Consider the following 22,196-nt stretch of genomic DNA (forward strand, 5'->3'; position numbering starts at 1 on the left):
ACACACACACACACACACACACACACACACACATATATATATGTTATATTTGAGTTATTTTCTTAGTGATTGTCCTGGGTTTTAACATTAATATCTTAATTATATCATTTTAGTTCAGATTAATATCAACTTAATTTCAATCGTGTACAAGAACTTTGCTTCTCTATAGTTCCATTCTCTTTCTTCTTTATGTTATTACTATCACAAATTACATCTTTACACACAGCTGTCTTTTTAATTAAACAGAAAAAATGAAATACAACAAAAATATGTTTTTAGTTTTTAAAAATATTTACCTATATAGTTGTTACCTTACTAGTGCTCATTTTTCATGTGAATTTTCTTTACTGTATACTGTCCTTTCATTTTAATCTGGAGTTTCTTCTAGCATTTCTTATAGGGCAATGAACTCATTTTGCTGGCTTTAGAATTCTTGGTTGACAGCGTTTTTCTTTAAATACTTTGACTATGAAACCCCACTGCTTTTTATCCTTCAGGTTTCTGTTGATAAATAAGCTGTAAATCTTACTAAGAATCCCTTGTATGATATACATCACTTCTGCCTTGCTGATTTCAAGATCTTCTCTTTGTCTTTGGTTTGGTTATGGTATATAGTCTCTTAGAGTTTATTGCAACTTATAATTTGTTGAACTTCTTGGGTATATAGATTAATGTTTTTCATCAAATTGGAAAAGTTTCAGTGATTAATTCTTCAAATAGTCTTTCTTCCCCTTTCACTCTCTTTTAGGAATCTCATATGCATCTGTTGTTAAATTGATTGCACCCCACAAATCCCTTTGTCTCTGCTGATAATCCTCATTCATTTTACTTGCTGCTGATCAGAATGGAAAAATCTCAAGCTACTAATTCTTCCTTCTACCAGCTCAAATCTGATGTTGAAACTCTTTAGTGAAATTTTCATTTCAGTTCTTTTACTTTAAAACTTCAAAATGTCTATTTGATTCATTCTTTACATTTCTGTCTATTGGTATTCTCTGCTGGAACATAATTCTCATACTTTTAATTCTTTATACATGGTCTACATTATGTCTTTGAAGATGCTTAGAATAGCTGGTATAAAATCCTTATCTAGCAAATCCAACTTGGTTTAGGAAATCAGGTACAGTGTTTATATGTTACTTGTTTTCCTGTGTATGTCTACACTTTCTTCTTATTATTATTTTGCATTTTAATTTTTTTATTGATTAAGGTATTACACATGTGTCCTCATCCCCCCATTACCTTCCCAACCGCCCCCCCACTCATGCCCTCACCCCCTGGTGTCTGTGTCCATTGGTTAGGCTTATATGAATGCATACAAGTTCTTTGGTTGATCTCTCCGCCTCACCCCCACCCTTTCCTATTCCCTCTGAGGTTTAACAGTCTGATCTATGCTTACCTGTCTCTGGATCTGTTTTTGTTCATCAGTTTATGTTGTTCATTATTCCACAAATGAGTGAGATCATGTGATATTTATCTTTCTCTGACTGACTTTTTTCACTTAGCATAATGCTCTCCAGTTCCATCCATGCTGTTGCAAATGGTAGGAATTCTTTCTTTTTTACCGCAGCATAGTATTCCATTGTGTAGATGTACCACAGTTTTTTAATCCACTCATCTGCTGATGGGCACTTAGGCTGTTTCCAAATCTTAGCTATGGTGAATTGTGCTGCTATGAACATAGGGGTGCATATATCCTTTCTGATTGGTGTTTCTAGCTTCTTGGGATATATTCCTAGAAGTGTTATTACTGGGTCAAATGGGAGTTCCATTTTTAGTTTTTTGAGGAAACGCCATACTGTTCTCTGCAATGGCTGCACCAGTCTGCATTCCCACCAGCAGTGCACAAGGGTTCCTTTTTCTCTGCATCCTCGCCAACACTTGTCGTTTGTTGATTTGTTGAGGATAGCCATTCTGACAGGTATCACATTGTCGTTTTGATTTGCATCTCTCGGATAATTAGTGACTTTGAGCATGTTTTCATATGTTTCTTGGCCTTCCTTCTGTCTTCTTTCGAAAAGTTTCTATTTAGGTCCATTGCCCATTTTTTGATTGGATTGTTTATCTTCCTTTTGTTAAGTTATATGAGTCCCCTGTAAATGTTGGAGATTAAACCTTATCTGTGATAACATTGGCAAATATGTTCTCCCATGTAGTGGTCTTTCTTGTTGTTTTGTTGATGGTTTCCTTTGCTGTGCAAAAGCTTTTTATTTTGATGTAGTCCCATTTGTTTATTTTCTCCTTAGTTTCCATTACCCTAGGAGCAGTATCAGTGAAGAAATTGCTTCGGCATATGTCTGAGATTTTGCTGCCTGTGGATTCCTCTAGTATTTTTATGGTTTCCTGTCTTATGTTTAAGTCCTTTATCCGTTTTGAGTTTATTTTTGTGTATGGTGTAAGTTGGTGGTCTAGTTTTATTTTTTTGCATGTATCTGTCCAATTTTTCCAACACCATTTATTGAAGAGACTGTCTTGACTCCATTGTATGTTCATGCCTCCTTTGTCGAATATTAATTGGGCATAGTGGTTTGGGTCGATTTCTGGGTTCTCTATTCTGTTCCATTGATCTATATGTCTGTTCTTGTGCCAGTACCAGAGTGTTTTGAAGAACAGTGGCTTTGTAATACAGCTTGATATCTGGTATTGAGATCCCACCTACTTTGTTCTTCTTTCTCTGTCTACACTTTCTTAGTTCTTTGCATATCTTGTAATTTTTTGTTGAAATCTGAACTTTTCAATAATGTGGCAACTCGGGAAATCAGATATGCCCCATTCTACTTTCCAGGATTTGTTTTGTTGCTACTTGTTATTTGTTTATTTATAGCATTGGTTCAGGAAAGTCATTAAAGTATGTATTCTTTTTATTCAGTATATGCTACTGAAATCTCTACTCATTTAGCTTAGTGGTCATTTAATGATTGGGCATTGATTTCCTTAAATGCCTGGAGTCAGTAAGTCTCCCAGTGCTAGATAAAGGGGCTCCATGTGCCTTCAACATCCAGGCAGGCAGTTTACAACTTTCCTAAGGCTTCACTTCCTGCTTTTTAGAGCCTCAGCATCAGCCAGAGTGAGTGCTTAGGGCTTTCTCAAGTCTTTCCTGATCATACACTATGAATGCTTTTGGCCTTCTAGAGTCCCAAAAATGTGTGGATCTTTTTAAATCCCCAGTGGATAGTTCATTGCTCAGCTTTTTAAGCCTTTGGGTTAGTCTTGTTTGCCACAACTATTATCCATCCTCTTAAGGGCTGTGACATTAAGCACTTTCCTTTAAATACTGGTGATAAATACCCCCTGGGGAGAAGCTTTAGAGCACTAGGCTTTCAAAGAAAGCTCCAGCTCCTTTATGTTCCCAATATTACTGGGAATGTAAGCTTTTATCTTTCGAGGCTACTTCTGAGCTGAGGAGACTTGGATGGGTCTAGGACAAGTTAAAATGCCACAAAGCTCACTGCCCTCATTAAGATTTAGCACTTTTTCTTTTTATGGGTGTTTGTTTAAATTTTATTTTTCAATGACAGTTTACAATCAGTATTATTTTGTATTAGGTTCAAGTGTACAGCATAGGGGTTAGACAATAATAAACTTTCACAAAGTGTCCCCCCCATATTTCAAGTACCCACCTAGTACCATACAGAGTTATTACAGTATTATTGTCTATATTTCCTGTGCTGTATTTTACATCCCTGCAACTATTTCATGACTAATGATTTGTAGTTCTTCATCCCTTCATCCTTTTCTCCCAACCTTCTTCCCCTCTGGCAACTGTCAGTTTGTTATCTGTATCTATGAGTCTGTTTCTATATTTTATTTATTTATTTTATTATTATTATTTTAAAATATATTTTTATTGATTTCAGAGAAGAAGGGAGAAGGAGAAAGAGATAGAGACATCAATGATAAGAGAGAATCATTGATCGGCTGCCTCCTGCACGCCTCACACTGAGGATCAAGCCTGAACCCGGGCATGGGCTCTTGACCACAATTGAATCCAGGACCTTTCAGTCCGCTGGCTAGGGCTGTTTCTATATTTTAAATAGTTTTACTGATTTCAGAAAGGAAGGGAGAGGGAGAGAGAGATAGAAACATCAATGTTGAGAGAATCATTGATTGGCTGCCTCCTGCATGCTCCCTACTTCTCAGATGATACTGTAAATTTCCTGTTGCATTGCATCAGGAGATGCATGAAGTTGTCTGTCTCCCTATTAGTGAAAATAAGACCAATACCAAGTTAAGGGGGTGATTTCCTGATCTCACCCTTGTAAAGTTGTGTTTTTTTTTCTTCTTGAGACTAGCAAATAACATGTGAGGTAATACTCTGGTACTGTGTGAATATCCAGTGCCCTAGAATCAGTTGTTTCATTAGGGCTCGCAAACCTGTGATTTCCTAATTCTGTCATTCATTCTGCATTTATCAGCTGGCATTCTTCTGTAAAGAGCTTTCCTCGTCATCTCATGCTGTTTGGTTATACTGAAACACACTTCCTATGTAAAATGTGAGATGAGTAACTATTTTTTGATTCAAGCTTGTTAAGTTCATTATAAAAGGGTTGTACAAGAAGTTGATCTTCAGTAGCTCACAGCTTGGCTGAGTGGACAAAATAACACACATCAACATTAGGAAACAAGACAAGATGGTGAAATTAATATATTAAGGGACGTGTACATATTATAAGTTCAGCCAGAAAGGTCCTAGAGGTTTGCATAGAAGGTTGGTTTTGGCTTACCTTTGAAGGTTTTGAAGAAGTGGACAAAAGGGAAGAAGGTACTCCAGGCAGTGTGGATGATAAGGATGAAGGCACAGGGATAGAAGATGAGTTGTACATATTCTGAAGGTGTAATGAGGAAGCCATTTTGTCTGGAGAATCTGAGAATATGGGTGCAGAAATAAGGTTGGTGTGGTAGCTAGGCCTGGAGCAGAAGATGTACAACCTTAACTGCCAATTTAAGGAGATTAACTTTTATCCTTTAATAAGTATGTGCTCTGTGTACTTTAGGCATCTGTGAGTTATTTTCTTACATGTCGGGAAGCAAAATCTGGCTTTGTTAAAGCCAGAAGTACAAAGACCAGTGTGATCATCTTTGGGGAGCTCAGAGGTAGGGGATATGGTTAGCATTCAGATAAATGTCTTCATCCTCTTTCCTCTGCAGCCCGTGTGACCCCAACTCTGCCAAAGCAGGATCGTCCTGTGCGGGAGGGGACCCGGGTAGCTTCCATTGAGACAGGTTTGGCTGCAGCAGCTGCAAAGCTGGCCCAGCAGGTAGGTGCTGACACTCAAGCAATGGCCCTGCTATGATCCTAGTTTCACTTAGAGCCTCAAAGCTCAGACCATCAGGCTGATAGGCTCCCACTGTTGTCTCACTGGGGAGTGGGCATTCATTGATCTTTACCCATGACTGTATTCTAGTCCCTCCTGTATCCTTCCCATCCCAACTCAATGAGAAGCTCATTCCACAGGTTACACAGTTGATATGAAAGAAAATAGGGGACCAGAGAAAAGCCCTTGCTTTTCTGGGTGTGTAAAAACCTCTCAGATGGGAAGGACCAGGTCTGTCCTTGAGTAAGAACATTTGCCTTCAGATGAAATCCCAAGGAGGTGACTCAATTGAGTATACTCAAGTTCTTAGCCATTTACCAGTACTGGAATTTGCTTTTTTGGGGAGGGGGAGGTTTTTCTTGTCCTCTATACCAAAAATTGGGTCTTTTAAAAAATTTTTTTAAATAACATTTTTTAATTGATTTTAGAGAGGAAGGGAGAGGGAGAGAGAGAAACATCAATGATGAGAGATTCGTTGATTGGCTGCTTCTTGCACGCCCCACACTGGGGATCAAGCCCCCAACCTGAGCATGAACTTCTAGTTCATAGGTGAGTGCTCAACCACTGAGCCACCCCGGCCAGGCCCCAAAATTGGATCTTAATCTTGTCCCCTTGCTTCCCAAGAAAACATCACCCACTAATTTTTGTTTTAAAGGGTCACTTCACTACAATCAAGCTGACCTTTAAGCATGTTAAAGTAATGTGTATAATGTGCTCAGCAACCATGGGAGCAGTTAGAAGGGAATCTTATGTTTATCTCCTTATCGACATCCCCCTAGTGCCTGGTGCCACTTCCTGTAGCTTAGAACATTTATTATTGAGCATCTGTTTTATGTTAGGTGCTGCGTTTGTACAGTGTCTCATGTAATCTTCCCAGTACCCCTTTTCAATAGGTTATATTTTCATCATTTTACAGGTGAAGAAAATGAGGCTGTCTTTAAGTGACTAGTCCAGGATAATACAGCCAGTAAATGGAGGAGACAAGATGCAAACTCATATCCTCTAACTTTCATTTAAATAAAAATGAAATTGTTATTTAAATTGCTATTTACATAAAATGAAATTGTTAAGTATTTATATTTATATATTTAAGTAATTATACCCTATTTAAATAAAATTTAATAGAATTATGTTTTTAATATGATGGTTGATGGCACGCTGGAGTTGCTTGCAAGTGTTTTGGTGGTTATTGTTGGGAGCCAGGAGACCACGCAGGCCAGGCGGCTCTTCTTTGATCAGAACTTTTCTCTGTAATGTATATCCTAGTGCCATGTAAAATGTAATTGAAAAGAAAAGGAATTCTGCTTTAAATAAACAGATAAGTTAATTAAAAGTGTGAAAACTACTCTTAGTACCTTCTAAGGAGCTTATTTCTATTTCGGTTATCAGGGATAACCTTAAAGAAGAGGTTTTAAAATTGGGGAGGGTTTTGAAGACTAAGCTTTTGAAGGTCATAGGGAGGCATTCAAGAAGAGAACTTGATACACATACAAGGCCTCTTGATCTGGTCTCTGGTCACCTCTTTTCCCTGAGTTCCTGCTGGCCCCTCATGCAGGCCCTTTATACCAGCCACACTGTTGCACTGTGGTACTCATAGTTCACTCAGTGTATCAGATGACTCTGTGCCTTTGCACAAGCTATTCCCTCTGCCCATTGGGAATCATACCCTCTTCTGAGATGCTTTACCTAATACCCCTTCACACCACCTACCACCAATATATTTCAATATCCTTCTGTGCTTTCATAGCATTCTCCCAGGGTACTTATAATCATAAGTGTAATTTTCTGTGGCTTATTAAACTATAAGGGCCTCACGGGTGGGGATATATCTAATTTAACTTGGTATCCCCACTGTGTTAAATATGTGTTTAGTCAGTGTTGAATGAGTGAATGAATGAATGAGCAGATCTTTTTTGGATTGGAGGATTCATGTTGAGGAATGGGGTAAGATAAATGGAAGTTAAAAAATGGATTCCGGCCCTAGCTGCTTTGGCTCAGTGGATAAAGCTATGGCCCGTGGACTGAAGAGTCTTGGGTTCGATTCCGGTAAAGGACACGTACCTCGGTTGCAGGCTGGATCCCCCAGGGCCACGTGCAGGAGGCAAGCAATCAATGTGTCTCTCTCACATCGATGTTTTTCTCTCTCTCTGTCTCTCGCCCTCCTTTCCACTCTCTCTAAAAATCAATGGAAAAAATATTCTCGGATGAGGATTAAGAAAAATAAATAAAATGGGTCTGGAACCAGCCTGCTTAAGTTTGAATCCTCTATCGCTGAGCAAATTACTTAATTATCTGTGCATCAGCTTTCTTTTAGACTTTGAGGATTAGATGAAGTAATATATGCAAACAATCTGAGAATGGCACTTGCCACAGAGTATAATTATTGTAGACATGTTAGTTTTTCATTGTTATCATTATGGGTTAGGTAAGTGTAAGTGGTCAGACTGTGGAAGACAGTGAATGTCAGGCAAGGGAATTTGAACTTGGATGTGGACCTGCTAGGCTTTTTGAGCGAAAGAATTGTCACAGTGAAAGTGGCCTTGTCATAGGACAGTCTAGTCTTCTGTGGGGGATCTGGATTAATTATATGAGAAGTAAATAGGCAATAGAGGTAGAAAAAATTGGCTGCATGATCTAGGTGTGAACAGATAACTTCTGGATTCAGTAGAGAAAAATAGGGGCAGAAATACAGTTCCTGGTGTGGGTGGAATAGCATTGTGGCTGAGAAAAGAGAGGTCCCGTAACCTTGGGAAAATGACAACCTCTCAGTGCCATAGTTTCTTCTACTAAAAATGGGATTATAAGTCTCCTAATACTTTTTATGAGTATTAAATGAGTTAAATTCGAGAATAGTGCCTGGCATGTATTACTAATATTATTATTCTTATCTCTCAGAAATTCCTATGGTAGCCACAGCCTGTCAGATCCTCCAAAGGCAGGAGTAGGCCCGTGTTGCCAGGAGAAGGCAAAGAAATGTAATCACTGAGGTGGTCTTTGTGGCTGTGTAGCATTTCAGAAGGTGAAGTCATTCACATGCTCTCAGCATCACCTTTCCAGGTTCTCAGGGCTCCAGATGCCCACTCTACAGGTACCCACTACCCAGTGGATAGTAAATCAATAGAGCCATAGATGGATGAAATCCAAGATATTGGGAGAAGTGACACATTCCTTATTCATCCCTCCATCCCAGATCGAGGTTTTAAGATTGGTGAACTAGAGGATTGTCAAGTCCTCTATTAAAAGAAAAAGACCAGCAAGAGGAAGAGACACCATTTTAAGGGATGAAGATAGAGTAATAGTTCATTTCCTGAGTACCTATTATATACTATGTTGTTTATGTTATTATTTGATTTAATCTTTCTGACAACCCTGAAAAACATTATTTTGCCCATTTTACAGATGAGGCAATTGAGATTCAGAAAGGTTAGTAACTTGAACAAAGTCATCCAACTTAGCACAAATCTAGATTTGAGCCCAAGTTTATCTTATTCAAACCTACCACTACTCTTTTACTTTCAGACGTCCCATTTTGAGAAGTGTGCAGGGTGGGTGTTCAAATACACAACATCTCTTTAGCTATAAGGCTTTAGGCTCAAGATACTCCCTGCACCTCAGTTTTCTCATCTGTAAATAGGGATTTTTTTCCTCAGGGCTGCTCTGTGGAGTAAATGGGATAAAGTATATAAAGTGTCTCAGCTGCTGGCATAAATTTAGCTATTATTATAAGTTTCCTGATCCACCTCATAATTGGCAATGTTAGTACCAAAACCCCAAGTCTCGGAACTCATTTGCCTTTCTGTTGCCACTGTACTGATTAGTGGCAGTGATGACTTAAGGGTAGATGGTGCCAGAGAGATGACCTCAGGTACTGGAAGACCTGTCTGCGTGTACATATATCCAGGCTAGATGTGGGCTGGGGGTGGGGCACAGAACCACACTGACCATTGTCCAGTTTCCTTTCTGGGAAATTCTCTTTTTTTTCCTCCACTCCTGAATTCTCCCCTCCCACTTGGCTTGTGTTTCAGGAGCTGCAGAAGGCCCAAAAGAAGAAATGTATCAAGAAGAAGCCTTTGTTGAAGGAGGTAGAGCAGCCTCGCCCTCAAGAGTCCAATGTCAGCGTGGCAGCACCAGCCCCAGCTTTGCCTGCTGCACCCCAGCTTCTCACCTCCTCCTCACCTGTACCTCCTCCTGAGCCTAAACAAGAGGCCCTCTCAGGAAGCCTTGCTGACCACGAGTATACTGCTCGTCCCAATGCCTTTGGCATGGCCCAGGCGAACCGCAGCACCACACCCATGGCCCCTGGCGTCTTCTTGACCCAGCGGCGCCCTTCAGTTGGCTCTCAGAGCAATCAAGCAGGACAAGGTACAACTGCCATACGATTATAGACTTGAGGACTTTAGGGCCACCAGCTCCAAACACTGTGCACTCTGGTAGATGACAGTACAGGAAGGGACACTGGCAGCCGACCTAGGGTGCTTGGACTTGATGTCATAGGCCAGTGGTCGGCAAACCGCGGCTCGCGAGCCACATGCGGCTCTTTGGCCCCTTGAGTGTGGCTCTTCCACAAAATACCACGTCCTGGGCGAGTCCATTTTGAAGAAGTGGCGTTAGAAGAAGTTTAAGTTTAAAAAATTTGGCTCTCAAAAGAAATGTCAATCGTTGTACTGTTGATATTTGGCTCTGTTGACTAATGAGTTTGCTGACCACTGTCATAGGCCATGAAGTGACATCGACTGGTGTTAAGCAGGGACAAGCTCAGATTTGGGTTTACAAAGAGCTTCTGGTGGCCAGAGTGGAGGATGGGCTAAAGGTAGGAAGTCTAAGAAGGAGGCACACACATTCTGTAAGCTGCAGTGAAGAGAGGCGGGGGCTCTGGCAGAGGGAATGGAGAGGGTGAGGTACATGGATTAAATATGGAGGTGGTCACATGGGATGTGGGAGGTGATTTGATGTGGGGAGAGGGGAGGAGGCAAGGGTCAGGGACTCGAACCCTCCTTTTCCTCATTTTGGCCCTCAAAGCCCAGTCTCTAGAGTACATAGCTCAAGGGGGTGAGGCATTGGGTGATGAAGATGGGGGTTTTGAATGAAACAAGGCTCTAGGGGTAACAACATTAGGGACACTGAGCTATAATCACTAACCAGGTACTTGTCTATACTGGTGGGCAAGATAAGGGGACTGGGAATCACAGTCATCTCCCCAAAGAATATAGGAAGGAAAATGGGACCAAAAAACAGTGGAGAAAAGGAACCAGACAGACTAACCAGGGATTCTGTGGCAGAAGGTCATAGGAGGAAGAGCGAAGGCATGTGGTATGGGATGGGAGTAGTTAAGGAGCACTTCTTGCCCAAGATGGGCCTGGAGTAGGTATAAGTATGGGGAAACTGGGCAGAGGTAAAGGACGGGGTAGCCTGAAGACAGTTGGTACTGGAGTTGCTGATGGAGCCCTTGCCATAGTGTTTGCTTACCTCTTGGTTGCCCCACAGGAAAGCGTCCCAAAAAGGGCTTGGCCACAGCAAAGCAGAGACTCGGCCGTATCCTGAAAATCCACAGAAATGGCAAACTACTTCTGTGAGCTCCCTGGCATCCTGCCCCTCACCCCTTCACCCTCATTGCCTTCATGGTCAACTCTCGGGGCACTCCTGGATCCTGTCTGCCCCCAACAAGGTGCTGAGGCACATTGTCCTGCTTTCTTGGAACTGACCAAAGGCAGGGACTCCCCCACAGGCCTCTTCACTGATCCCTCCTAACTCTCTCCCCCATTTCCTCTAGAGCATCCTGCCTTTCTCCTCCATACCTCTGAGTAGCAGGTAAATGGGAGAGGTTTCCAGCTGACTAGAACTCTCTTTTCTGCTGCTCTAACCCATTTCCCTCTCATCAGCCTTGTCCCCACCTAGAGCCAGAAGGCAGGGTGAGGAGAGGCATGAAGGAGAGCCTGGGCCCTCAGTATTGCCATGGTCCTGAAGGGGGAGGCCCAGCGCTTATTACTTCCCACGACTCCAGCCCCGTCTCCAGAAGCCTGCCCCCCCCCTCCCCCCTGCCAGCCCATCCTTCCTTCCCCTTCCTCCCCGCAGCGCAGGGGACATTTCCCACTTGAGACTTGTTCCTGGGAGAAGGGGCTGGCCTCTGCCCTTTCTTGCCAAATGGTTCATGGAAATAAAGAGAGGGGATTGGAGCCTCCTCACTGCCCCACCATGGGCCATTTCCAGAGGGAGCCTAGAAAGGTCATGGGCTGACTTCATGCGTCCTTGGGAAAAGGAGAGATTCCTGTCACTTCTCAAGGTGGGGAGAGCCTTTGACCATGACGGTGACCATCACTTTATAGCCCATTGGAGGAAGCTACTTTGGAGTGGCTACAGATGAAGTCCCCAGGCTGAGCTCCAGGGATTTGCCTGGATTTTGATCCACGCTGTTGTGGCTGAGTCCCAGCAGGTGAAAAACCGCCTGAAGCCTCAAAGCACCTGCCGCCGAAGCAGATGACCAGGGGCTCTAGGGCCCGCTTTCTTCACCTGTATCCCAGCACGCAGCGTGGACCTTCCAGGGAGGATGTGGCAGGACAGCTCAGCCCTGCTTCTCCATCGGGAACCTCCCTGCTTCTTTCCCCACCTGATGTCTTGATTAGAAGACCGTGGAACTCACACCTTCACTCCTGGGCCGCAGCACTCCCAGGTGCCAGGTGGACGCTCGAGCTGAGTGCAGAGGCCACAGGGCCGGAGCCTGGGAGAGGGGGCACTCATGTATACAGGAGCTGGTCGTCTGATCCCTCCTCCCCTTTTCTTTGTGGATGTCTATTGTCCAGACAGTGCCCACCACCTCTCTCCCTGTCCCCCAACTCCCTCCACCTCCACCTGTCCTGCCTTTTTTGGCAACCTGGACTAGATGGAGAATGATCCCCTCCCTCCATGTTGGCACTGCCCAAGTGGAGTGCATCCGTACCCTCCACCCCTCTCCAGCTTCACCCCAGTTGGCCCAGTGTTTCTGGGGAACCTAACAGCTACCATGCAGGACACAGGGAATATGTGAGACCTCCTTGTCATCTTGGTGTCTCCAGTTCATTCTTTCTCCACAGCCCACATCGACTCCCCTTCCTTGGAATCAGGGGTCCCTTAGCCCCGTTTGCTTTTTCTACCTTGGGGACCCCAGGGGCCAAGCAGTCCTCCATCTAGTCACACCAAAGGCAAAAAGCCTGGCTACCTCCCCCTTTGCACGTGAGGTCCCCACTCTCCTCCTCTCTGTTTCTGCCCAGCTTTGCTTTTCTTGGGGATTTCAAGGCAGCAGAGGGTGGTGAGGGGAGGGAAGGGGGCAGCCTTTGTCCCTGTGTAGGCAACCGTCTGATTAGGCCCTGACTGCTCTAACCAAGACCAGGACCCCAGCCCTTCTGCTCATTAACAACCCCCCCTTGATCTTTCAAAGGCAGCTAATTGCTAGCAAATCCCCCTAGTTCCAGGCCTCTTTCCCCTCTGTTTCTTTGTTAGAAGTTTCTGTGGAGCCGAAACCCAACCTCCACATGACTGGGTTTCCATTTAGTTTAGTTGGACTGCCAGAGCTTCCTGTTTGTTGTTTTGTGTTTCCAATGAAAAGCAAGTTTACCCTCAGAGTTATGCTTTTCCAAAGAGGCTAGTGTGCTTTTTTTTTTTTTTTTTAATGTTTCAGGTTCTAAGTGAAGTGAGTTGGGGAGGGGTTAGGAGTGGTAGGAACCAAGGGTTAGAACATGGTGAGAGAGTTACCTCTGGTCTCCTATCCCCAGTACAGAGCTGGGGGTTGGATAGGGGGCAGGGAGAGAGGATTTCTATTCACCTTTAATATATTTTTACAAAAAAGCAAACAATTTAAAAACAAGCCCACCGCTTCTGTACATGTTTAAATATATTTTTAGAAGTGGGTAGGATTGTGAATTTCTGATGCAGGGCCTTTTTATAAACAGGTTAGAATAGCATCATACAGACTTCTCTTGTTTTTTTTTCCCTCCCCCCTGTTTTTTTCTTATGTTGTGTTACTAATGTAATTTATATTTTTTTTAGGTCCTCCCTTTCCTATAGAGATAAAAGTGATTTATCTTGGCAATTGATTTGATTCTTTTTTGGTGGTGGTGGTGGTGGTGGTGGTGGTGGTGGTGGTGGTGGTGGTGGTTGTTCCAGGAATGTCGCCTTCTATAGCTACTTTCCAACTCGCCTCCCATCAACTGGGCATTTCGCTGGTGCCCAACTATATACCCGAGGTGGGGAGAGGACAGGGTCCCTGCCCTCGCGAGAAGACACAGTTCACATATGCGAAACAGATACTCAGAAGGATAGTGAGCAGAAAAGAAAGGGTGCAGCAATTCAAAGGGGCCTAACAAGTGTGTTGGGAAGGCTTTCCATGGGCTGTTGTTAGTGTTGACACCTGTATCTTTTTTCTATTACTGTAAAGTTTTGGGGTCTCTCTCTCATTCTCTCTTGCTGTCTCACTCTCCCTCCCTCTCTCACTCCTCCAGGCTGAACTGGATTACTGTGCTTAGGGCCAGTGCAAGGGATAGAATATAATTATTTGAGCTAACATATCATCCCAGACACACTGCTCTTAATGTTCTATGTATATTGATTTATTTTATCCTCACCTACTGAAGAGGAAAGAGAGGCAAAATAACTTTCAAGTTGTGGGGCCAGCCTGGTTTCCGAATCTGTGTTTTTATCACAGTTCTACCACCTCTCACTGATAACCACTACCATTTAGTAAGTGCCTTTCCTGCGCTCGACATTGGGCTAGGGGTTTCTCATTTAGTCTTCACTGACAACTCTGGGAGAGAGTTAATGGCCTATTATATTTTTTAAGGTATGTTTTTATTGATTTCAGAGAGGAAGGGAGAGAAAGAGAGAGATAGAAACATCAATGATGAGAGAGAATCATTGATTGGCTGCCTCCTGCATGCCCCCTACTGGGGAACGAGCCTGCAACCCAGGCACAGGAATCTAACCTTGACCTCCTGGTTCTTAGGTCGATGCTCAACCACTGAGCCATGCTGGCCAGGCTAATGGCCTATTTTACAGTGAAGGAGGCTGAAGCTGGCCAGTGGTCTTTCACAACAGGATCTGCCTGACTTCCAAACTCATGTTCTTTCCCCTCACCATGTTAGAAAATCTTTTGTAACTCTGACCCAACATATGTTTATTGAGCACCTGTTTTATGCAAGAAGCAGCATTGAGAGGTGTGTCCTGTGGAGAACCCCCGGAGTGATGTCGGGAGCCTCAGTTCCAAGTTTCCCACCACCCTGACTGTGTGCCTAGGGAAGGGCTTCTTACTGTCTGACTGTCACTATAAAAGCAATTTGAACCCAATCAGGATTTCCTCATCCTGGAGATTCTGGTTCTGTGGGTCTGGGGTAAGGCTGTCTGGGTTTGTCACCTACTAGCTAAAGGACCCCCTCCAGCTCTCCCAACTTGAATCGGTATTAGGCAGGGTTTGGATAGAGAAGGTTCTTATCTGGGACGTGGGGAACTGTGTCTCCTGGAAGAAAGGCAACAGGAAAGGGGGAGGGATTTCAGAGCCCTTGCAGGAATGGTGGGCTGGATTTGTTTTATCACCAACTCTCATTCCACCCCTTCCCAGTGAGGGGCCAAAACATCACCAAACACTGTCACCAACCTAAATTTAGAGCAGAGGTGGGGAACCTTTATTCTGCCAAGGGCCATTTGGATATTTATAACATCACGAGAGACCCGGTGCACGAAATTTGTGCACCTGGTGGGGGTCCCTCAGCCCGGCCTGTGCCCTCTTGCAGTCTGGGACCCCTTGGGGGATGTCTGCCTGCTGGCTTAGGCTTGATCCCCCCGGGAGATTGGGCCTAAGCTGGCAGGCAGACATGCCTCTCACAGTCAGGGGCTCTCGCAGTCTGGGACCTCTCGCTCCTTAGCGCCTGCCTGCAGTGGAGGCAGGAGAGGCTCCCGCCACTGCTGCTGCGCTTGCCAGCTGTGAGCCCGGCTTCTGGCTGAGTGGCGCTCCCCCTGTGGGAGCACACTGACCACCAGGGGGCAGCTCTTGCGTTGAATGTCTGCCCCCTGGTGGTCAATGTGTGTCATAGCGACTGGTCATTCCGCCGTTGGGTTGATTTGCATATTAGGGTTTTATTATGTAGGATTTGCAGGCCATGCAAAATTACCCACTTAAAAGTTAGCTTGCTATATTTTGTCAAACATAAAACTAACCCCTAATGCCTTGGCAGGGCCAGATCAAATGACTTTGCAGGCCTTATATGGCCTGTGGGTTGGACGTTCCCCACCCCTGCTTTAGAGGATAAGCTAGTCTTGGTGACCTTATTCCTCATCTAGGCAGGAGGTGCCAGCAGATCAGAGGCTCCTGTCTAAAAATTGGAAGAAGTGCACCCAATTGCAGCCTTCTTTCCAGTATGGAGTAGACGAGTATACAGGGCTTGTCACTAAGAGCTCACCTTTTCAATAACTACCCAAGTCATTTGGGAGAGATTACTTGTCCAGGTCTCAGTTTCTACATTTGCCAAATGGAATTACTTCAACTATGTACCTCCCTAGAAGACGACAAGTGTTGGAGGAAGAATCACCCTTGGATGCTATTGATTCCCGAATGGAATCCTCTAACCCTGACCTATCCTTAGTACAGATTCCACATTTCTGTTTGCTCATGTGGTATTCCCTGCCTCAAGCACACAGGCCCCTCCCTTTTTTAATTTTAAATATATTTTTATTGATTTCAGAGAGGAGAGGAGAGAGGGAGACAGAAACATCAATGATGAGAGAGAATCATTGATCAGCTGCCTCCTGTACATCCCCACACGGGATCGAGCCCACAGCCTGGGCATGTGCTCTGACCGGGAATCAAACCATGACCTGGTTCATAGGTCGACGCTCAACCACTGAGCCACACCGGCTGGGCTGTCCCCTCCCTTTCTGTCAGGACCCTGATCATGCCAAGTTGGCTGAAATGGCACTTGCCCTCCAGTAAGCTGAGTGAAGGAGAAGAGCACCGTATGGGACAGTGTGGTGACAGATGAGCAAGGGATGCTGGTCAGGGAATCTATCCCTGGGAAGCAGGAAATTCAGGTCAGGTTTCCTGTCAGGGTGATGTCTGAGCTGAAGGGTGAAAAGTAATTAGCCAGTCAGGCTGAGAACAGTGGGAAGAGTATTCCAAGCCAAGGCAATAGTATGACTTAAAAATTTTGGGGTGGGGAGGGGAACTCATGTGTGAATAGGGCAAGCAATTTAGTATAACTGCTGCTGTGATTTTCACCTGAGGGTACATATGCAGAGTCTCCAAGAGGGAATGTTTAGTTTGAGTAGGCATGTGATAAGAATCCATTAGTTTTTAGGCATAATATTTATTTTAAAACCTCAGATAATGGAGGATATATCATTTTGATGTCTGTCAAAAGACTTAACTTTATCCCACGAATGACAGAGAACCATTAAAGGGTTTTAAGGAGAAAATGCATGTTCTCACTTGCTTTTTAAAAAGATCCCTTTGCAAGTCATAGGAGTGGATTAGGAGGGAGAGAGATTGAGCCAGGGAGACCAGCGAGGAAGTTACTGAAGGAGGGAGGGGAGGTTACCATTGCATTTTCTAATGTTCCATTCAATGCCACTTCCCTAAGGAAGCCTTTATCCAACTTTCCAGTCCATTCTGACCTTTTTCTGGACTTCTACACCTCATAGAAGGTGGAAATCTCAGGCCATTTCCAGGAGGCAGACCTATGGGGTTGGCCTTTCATACAACCTAAGAGACACACTTGTGCTCCTCTATCCCCTTTTTAGTTTTTTAACTCAAAATAGCTCACCTTTCCAGGCCCTCTCTTTCCCCATAGGACCATAACATAATGCCAGCACTCACCAATGAATGTGGGAAGAGAAATACAATACCCATTTTGTATTCTCCTCAGGAGTCTACCAAGCCTCTCTCGCATTTTATTCCATTCCGTTCTATCATACACAGCCTTTCAGGCTTATTTTCCCAAAGTCCTATTTTCATCATTCCTTCCTGCTTAAGAACATCTGTAGCGTTCCACTGCTTTCTGATATTTGCTGGCTTTCAAGGCTTTCCAGGGCCTTGCCCAACCTGGAGTCAATGGGCTGTGGTGGAAAGAGGATTATGTCCAGGCGTTGAGTACACCAATGATTCCAATTCAGCTCTGACACCTATGTGATCTTGAGCTGGCTACTTCATATTTTCTTGATTCAGTTTTGTCATCTGTGGAGTGAAGGTATAATCCCTACCTGATAGCTTTGTTGGGGGGATTATAGTAGCTACTGTCTTTAAAGAACTTCATTCAATGTCTGGCAGTCAGGTAATCAGTGAATCCATTTAAATTTTTCTCAGCTAATATTTGACCAACCAGGCCTATAATCTCATAAAGACTACAGAGAAAGTAAGCTTTCAAGGAATGGAGAGAATATTTCAAACCAGGGCAGGAAATCGAGTTGGCTTCATGAGGAAAGTGGAGGACACACGTGGCTGAGTCAATAGGTGTGGTGAGCTGTACACTTTTGTAGAGAGGAGATTCAACTAAATCTGTGACGCAACGTTGCTGGAAGATGCCAGCGTATCATCTATGGCAGTTCAATATCACTGATTCAATTCTAGAGTGGTTGATCAGGCCCTCTGTGTGCTATCAGAAGGCTTGATCCTCAAGGAGCATGTAGTTCAGTACACAGACATGGAAACGCAAGTATAGCATGCCAAGATAAATACAGTAAATCCAGACAACATTGTTGATACATTCTGCAACTTTAAGCAAAATGACATATACAGAAATCAATTTTACCATAGGCTAATTGATATAAACAAAAGGTAAGCCCGGCTGGCATGGCTCAGTGGTTGAGTGTCGACCTATGAATCAGGAGGTCATGGTTTGATTCCCAATTCCGGGTCAGGGCACATGACCAGGTTGCAGGTTTGATTCCCAGTAGGGGGTCTGCAGGAGGCAGACAATGATTCTCATCATTGATGTTTTCTATCTCTCCCTCTCCCTTCCTCTCTGAAATCAATAAACATTAAAAAATAGAATAAAAGTTAAAAAAAACAACAACACACAAAACAAACAAAAGTTAAGTTCCCATAACATCTCATCAATGAAATGGCATGGAAAGAAACATTATTTGAGGACCTTCTGTACTATATTACAAATAAGTATGGGAAGCATGAAGGAAGGTGACGGGACCAGTCTGAGGAGCAGAAAAGATGTCTAGGCAGAAACAACACCTGAGTTGAATACTAAAGGACAGTCACCAGGAAAAGGAAGGCAGAGGATGAGTTGGAATAAAGCATTCCAATCAAAAGGGACAGCATAAGCAAAAGTAGAAAGTTGAGGCAGCCTTGTGTGTGAGTGGAATTATTAACCCTTGAATTAGGCTGGTGTGCAGGCTACAGTAAGACAGCAAGTGTTGGAGGATGAAGATTAAGAGGTTGGCAGGGACCCAATCATGGAGGTTCAATTTATGTTTCAGGATGATTTTTCTCGTCATCCTTAGGGTGGGGAGAGGCAGAAGGGGGTTGCAAGATTCCAGTAAGAAGCAAAGAGGTCTAAACCAGGGCAGTGGCTGTGAATATACCAGAGATACTAACCCATCCACCCCCTCTTTTTTTTTTTTTAAATATATTTTATTGATATTTCACAGAGAGGAAGGGAGAGGGATAGAGAGCTAGAAACATCGATGAGAGAGAAACATCGATCAGCCGCCTCCTGCACACCTCCCACTGGGGATGTGCCCGCAACCAAGGTACATGCCCTTGACCGGAATCGAACCCGGGACCTTTCAGTCCGCAGGCCGACGCTCTATCCACTGAGCCAAACCGGTTTCGGCGCATCCACCCCTTTTTCATGACATTTTACTATGGACAGTTCCAAACATTCAGAAAGTCAAAGTAATTATACTGTGAATACTCATGTATCCACCATCTAGATTCTACCATTAGCTTTTTTCTATACTTGCTCTGTCACATGTATCTATTCATCCCTCTATTCCTCCATCAACCCATCTTAGTTTTATACATTTCCAAATTAAATATCTGTACACACCCCCTTAAAACACTTCTATGTGCATGCCATTAACTATAGTATATGTTTTGACTGTTTTAACTAAAATATCCATATAATGAAAGGCACCTATCTTAAGAGTGTAATTTCATGTATATGGTAACCCACACCTCTATCAAAGATACAGAACATTTTCATCAAACCAGAAAGTTTCCATGTGTCCCTTCCCAGTCAATCACAGTCCTACCCCCTTCCAGAGTAGGCCTTGAGTTTGGAAGGGTAGGATTTGGAATGTGTGAAAACAAAGATGACCCAGGTAGAGAGAACCTGGATGGCTCCCTCTCCAGCAAAGTCATGAAGGCAGGTAACCCTGGGGGACGCACAAGCATTAGTAAACAAGCTCGAATGGATGCCTTTCAGTCTCCCTTTTGTCCCCCTATGGGTCCTCATCTTTATGGGTCAAGGCATGGAACAACGAAATAGAGAAGAGTTGAGTCAAAGGCCCTCAGGAGCTAAAAGTCTATGGGGGAAACAGTCACAATTCGGTGTAACAAATATTGAATGTTGCATTGTACAAGGGTCAGTGCTATAACAGGAAAAAAATGGAAAATGAGGTGAAACAACACAAAAGTGTCACAAGGGTATGTGGTGTGTGTGTGAGAGACAGGGGGGAGCGACAAAGGAAGAGGGTAAGGAGAGTGGAGAAGTGATAAGGTGAATGACTTAGACTCTTGGGACTGGAGAAGTTCAAAGGAAAAAAGGAGAAAGATCATTGAGCAGCCATGAAAAATTTCCTGGAGGTGAGAGGCGTTGTCTTGAAGGATGTTGATTTTGATAATAAGTGTGCTAGACATAAAAATATTTTAAGTAGCAAATAACAGAAAATGCAAAGCAGGCATTGGACATTGGCTCATGTAATTGAAAAGTCTAGAAGTCTGTGGATTTCAAGCACAATTTAATCAGAGCTTTGATTCTGATTATCTCAGTTCTGCCTGTGTGTGTGTGTGTATTAGCTTTGTATTCAGGATACTTCTTCATGGTTATAAGATGGCTGCACACAGCATAATGCAACCACTTGTGCTTATTTGCCATCTGAACATCCACTTTGGTGAAGTGCCTGTTCAAATCTTTTGATATTTTAAGTGGGTTGTTAGTTTTCTTACAATTGAACTTTGAGAGCTTTTTATATATTTAAGGATATTAAATTCTGTGTTGGATGTGTGCTTTGCGAATATTTTCTCCCAGTTTGTAGCTTGTCATTTTTTTTCTCCCAGTCTCTTTCACAGAACAAGTTTTTTAATTTTGATAAATTTCAATGTATCAGTTTTATTTTGTGGATTATCATGTTTAGGAATTCTTTGACTATCCCTGACTGGGTGTGGTACAGTGGTTAGAGTGTTGGCCTGCACACCGGAGGGTCTGTGGTTTGATTCCCGGTCAAGGGCACATACCTGGGTTGTAGGTTCAATCCCTGGCCTTCGTCAGGGAATGAGTGGGAGGCAACCAATCAATGTGTGTCTCTCATATCAATGTTTCTCTTTATCCTCCTCCCCCCTCCCTTCCACTCTCTCTAAAAATTAATGGAAAAAAATATCTCCACTCAGGTGAGGACTAAAAAAATTTGAGTAACCCTACGTCATGAAAATTGTCTCTTATCTTCTAAAAGTTTTATAGTTTTATGTTTTACATTTAGACCCATGACCCATTGTGAGATAATTTTTGTACACTGTAAGAGGTTTAGGACAAGGCTTTTTTTTTTCTTTTTGCCTGTGAAATTTCCAATTGTACAAACATCACTTGTAGAAAAAAACCGGTCTTTTCTCTATTGAATTGCCTTTGCTCCTTTGTCAAAAATCAGGTAGCTGTACTAATATGGGTCTAATTCTGGAATCTCTATTCTGTTCTATTGATCTCATGTTTCTATACTTCCACTAATACCACCCTGTTTTGATTACTATAGCTATATAATAACCCTTAATGTCAAATAGAGTGATTCCTCCCACTTTATTCTTCTTTTTCAAGATTGTTTAGCTATTCTAGGGCCTCAGCCTTTTCATATAAATTTCAGAATAAGCTTTTCTGTGCCTACACATACCTTGCTGGTATTTTGAAAGGAATTGCATTAAATATGTAGATCAATTTGGAGATAATTGACATGTTGAGGGTTTTAAAATATTTTTACATTTTATAAAATATTTAATTGAAGTATAATATATTAGAATTTGTGAAGAACACAAATTCTAAATGTACAGATTAAAGAATTGTCCCATTACCCAGTTCAAGAAATATAATAAATAGCACCTAGAGGACTGAGTCTTAACATGAAAGCACTTCAGATGAGGAGGTCCTTAGAAAACAGCTTTCCTACTGCCATAGGGACACAATGAGAAATCTTGTCTATCTTGGCTTGGGCTTTGGATGGGGTGGTGGTGGGGGGGAAGTCTCCCTTTTACAAATTTTTTAAAAAATCTTTATTGCTTCAGGCCCAGCTCTGAAGCAAGGCAGGCTGGTGCCAGGTCTTGGGCCTTTTGTTGATAGGTTTTGGGCTCCCTGACCCAGCTGCAGCTTGTTTGAGAGATTTTAGCCTGAGCGAGGCCAGGCCATTTGTATGCAAAAGCTGCTGCACACAGCTTGGGTGGGGCTGCAAATTGGATGAGGTGGGGTCTTAGGGAATCACCAGGGTGGAGCAAACAGAAATGGCTGCCAGTCAGCCCTGCAACCAGGAGGTCCCAGCATAGGAACAATGATCCCTGCAAGCACCTCCATTTGTGAGAAAGCTGCCCCTGAGTTCCTGCCCTGATGCCAGACAATCCAGTTCTTCCTCGAAAGTGTCTGTGTTTGTCAGAGCCTTGCCCTGGTGCTGGAGCTCAGAGGAAGTGGGGCCTTGTAAGTTCAGTTCATGTGC

General features: G+C 43.3%; 1 protein-coding gene across 6 annotated transcripts in view; it reads left to right on the plus strand.

Annotated features, from left to right (window-relative positions):
• PHF8 (PHD finger protein 8) overlaps positions 1-13,377 on the plus strand; it is a 90,055-nt gene extending 76,678 nt beyond the window's left edge. For 4 of the 6 annotated variants that reach the window (XM_080652436.1, XM_080652438.1, XM_080652437.1 and 1 more), the window contains 3 exons: positions 5,149-5,258; positions 9,341-9,677; positions 10,800-13,377. In XM_080652436.1, coding sequence (XP_080508562.1) covers positions 5,149-5,258; positions 9,341-9,677; positions 10,800-10,888 — 536 coding nt within the window. In that variant the 3' untranslated portion in view covers positions 10,889-13,377. Of the gene's footprint in view, positions 1-5,148; positions 5,259-6,231; positions 6,345-9,340; positions 9,678-10,799 lie in introns of those variants that run through there. The other 2 variants (XM_080652440.1, XM_080652441.1) reach the window with 1 other exon arrangement.
• The last annotated feature ends 8,819 nt before the right edge of the window (positions 13,378-22,196 follow it).

Source organism: Plecotus auritus, assembly GCF_963455305.1.
Source record: "Plecotus auritus genome assembly, chromosome: X".
Taxonomy (NCBI): domain Eukaryota; kingdom Metazoa; phylum Chordata; class Mammalia; order Chiroptera; family Vespertilionidae; genus Plecotus; species Plecotus auritus.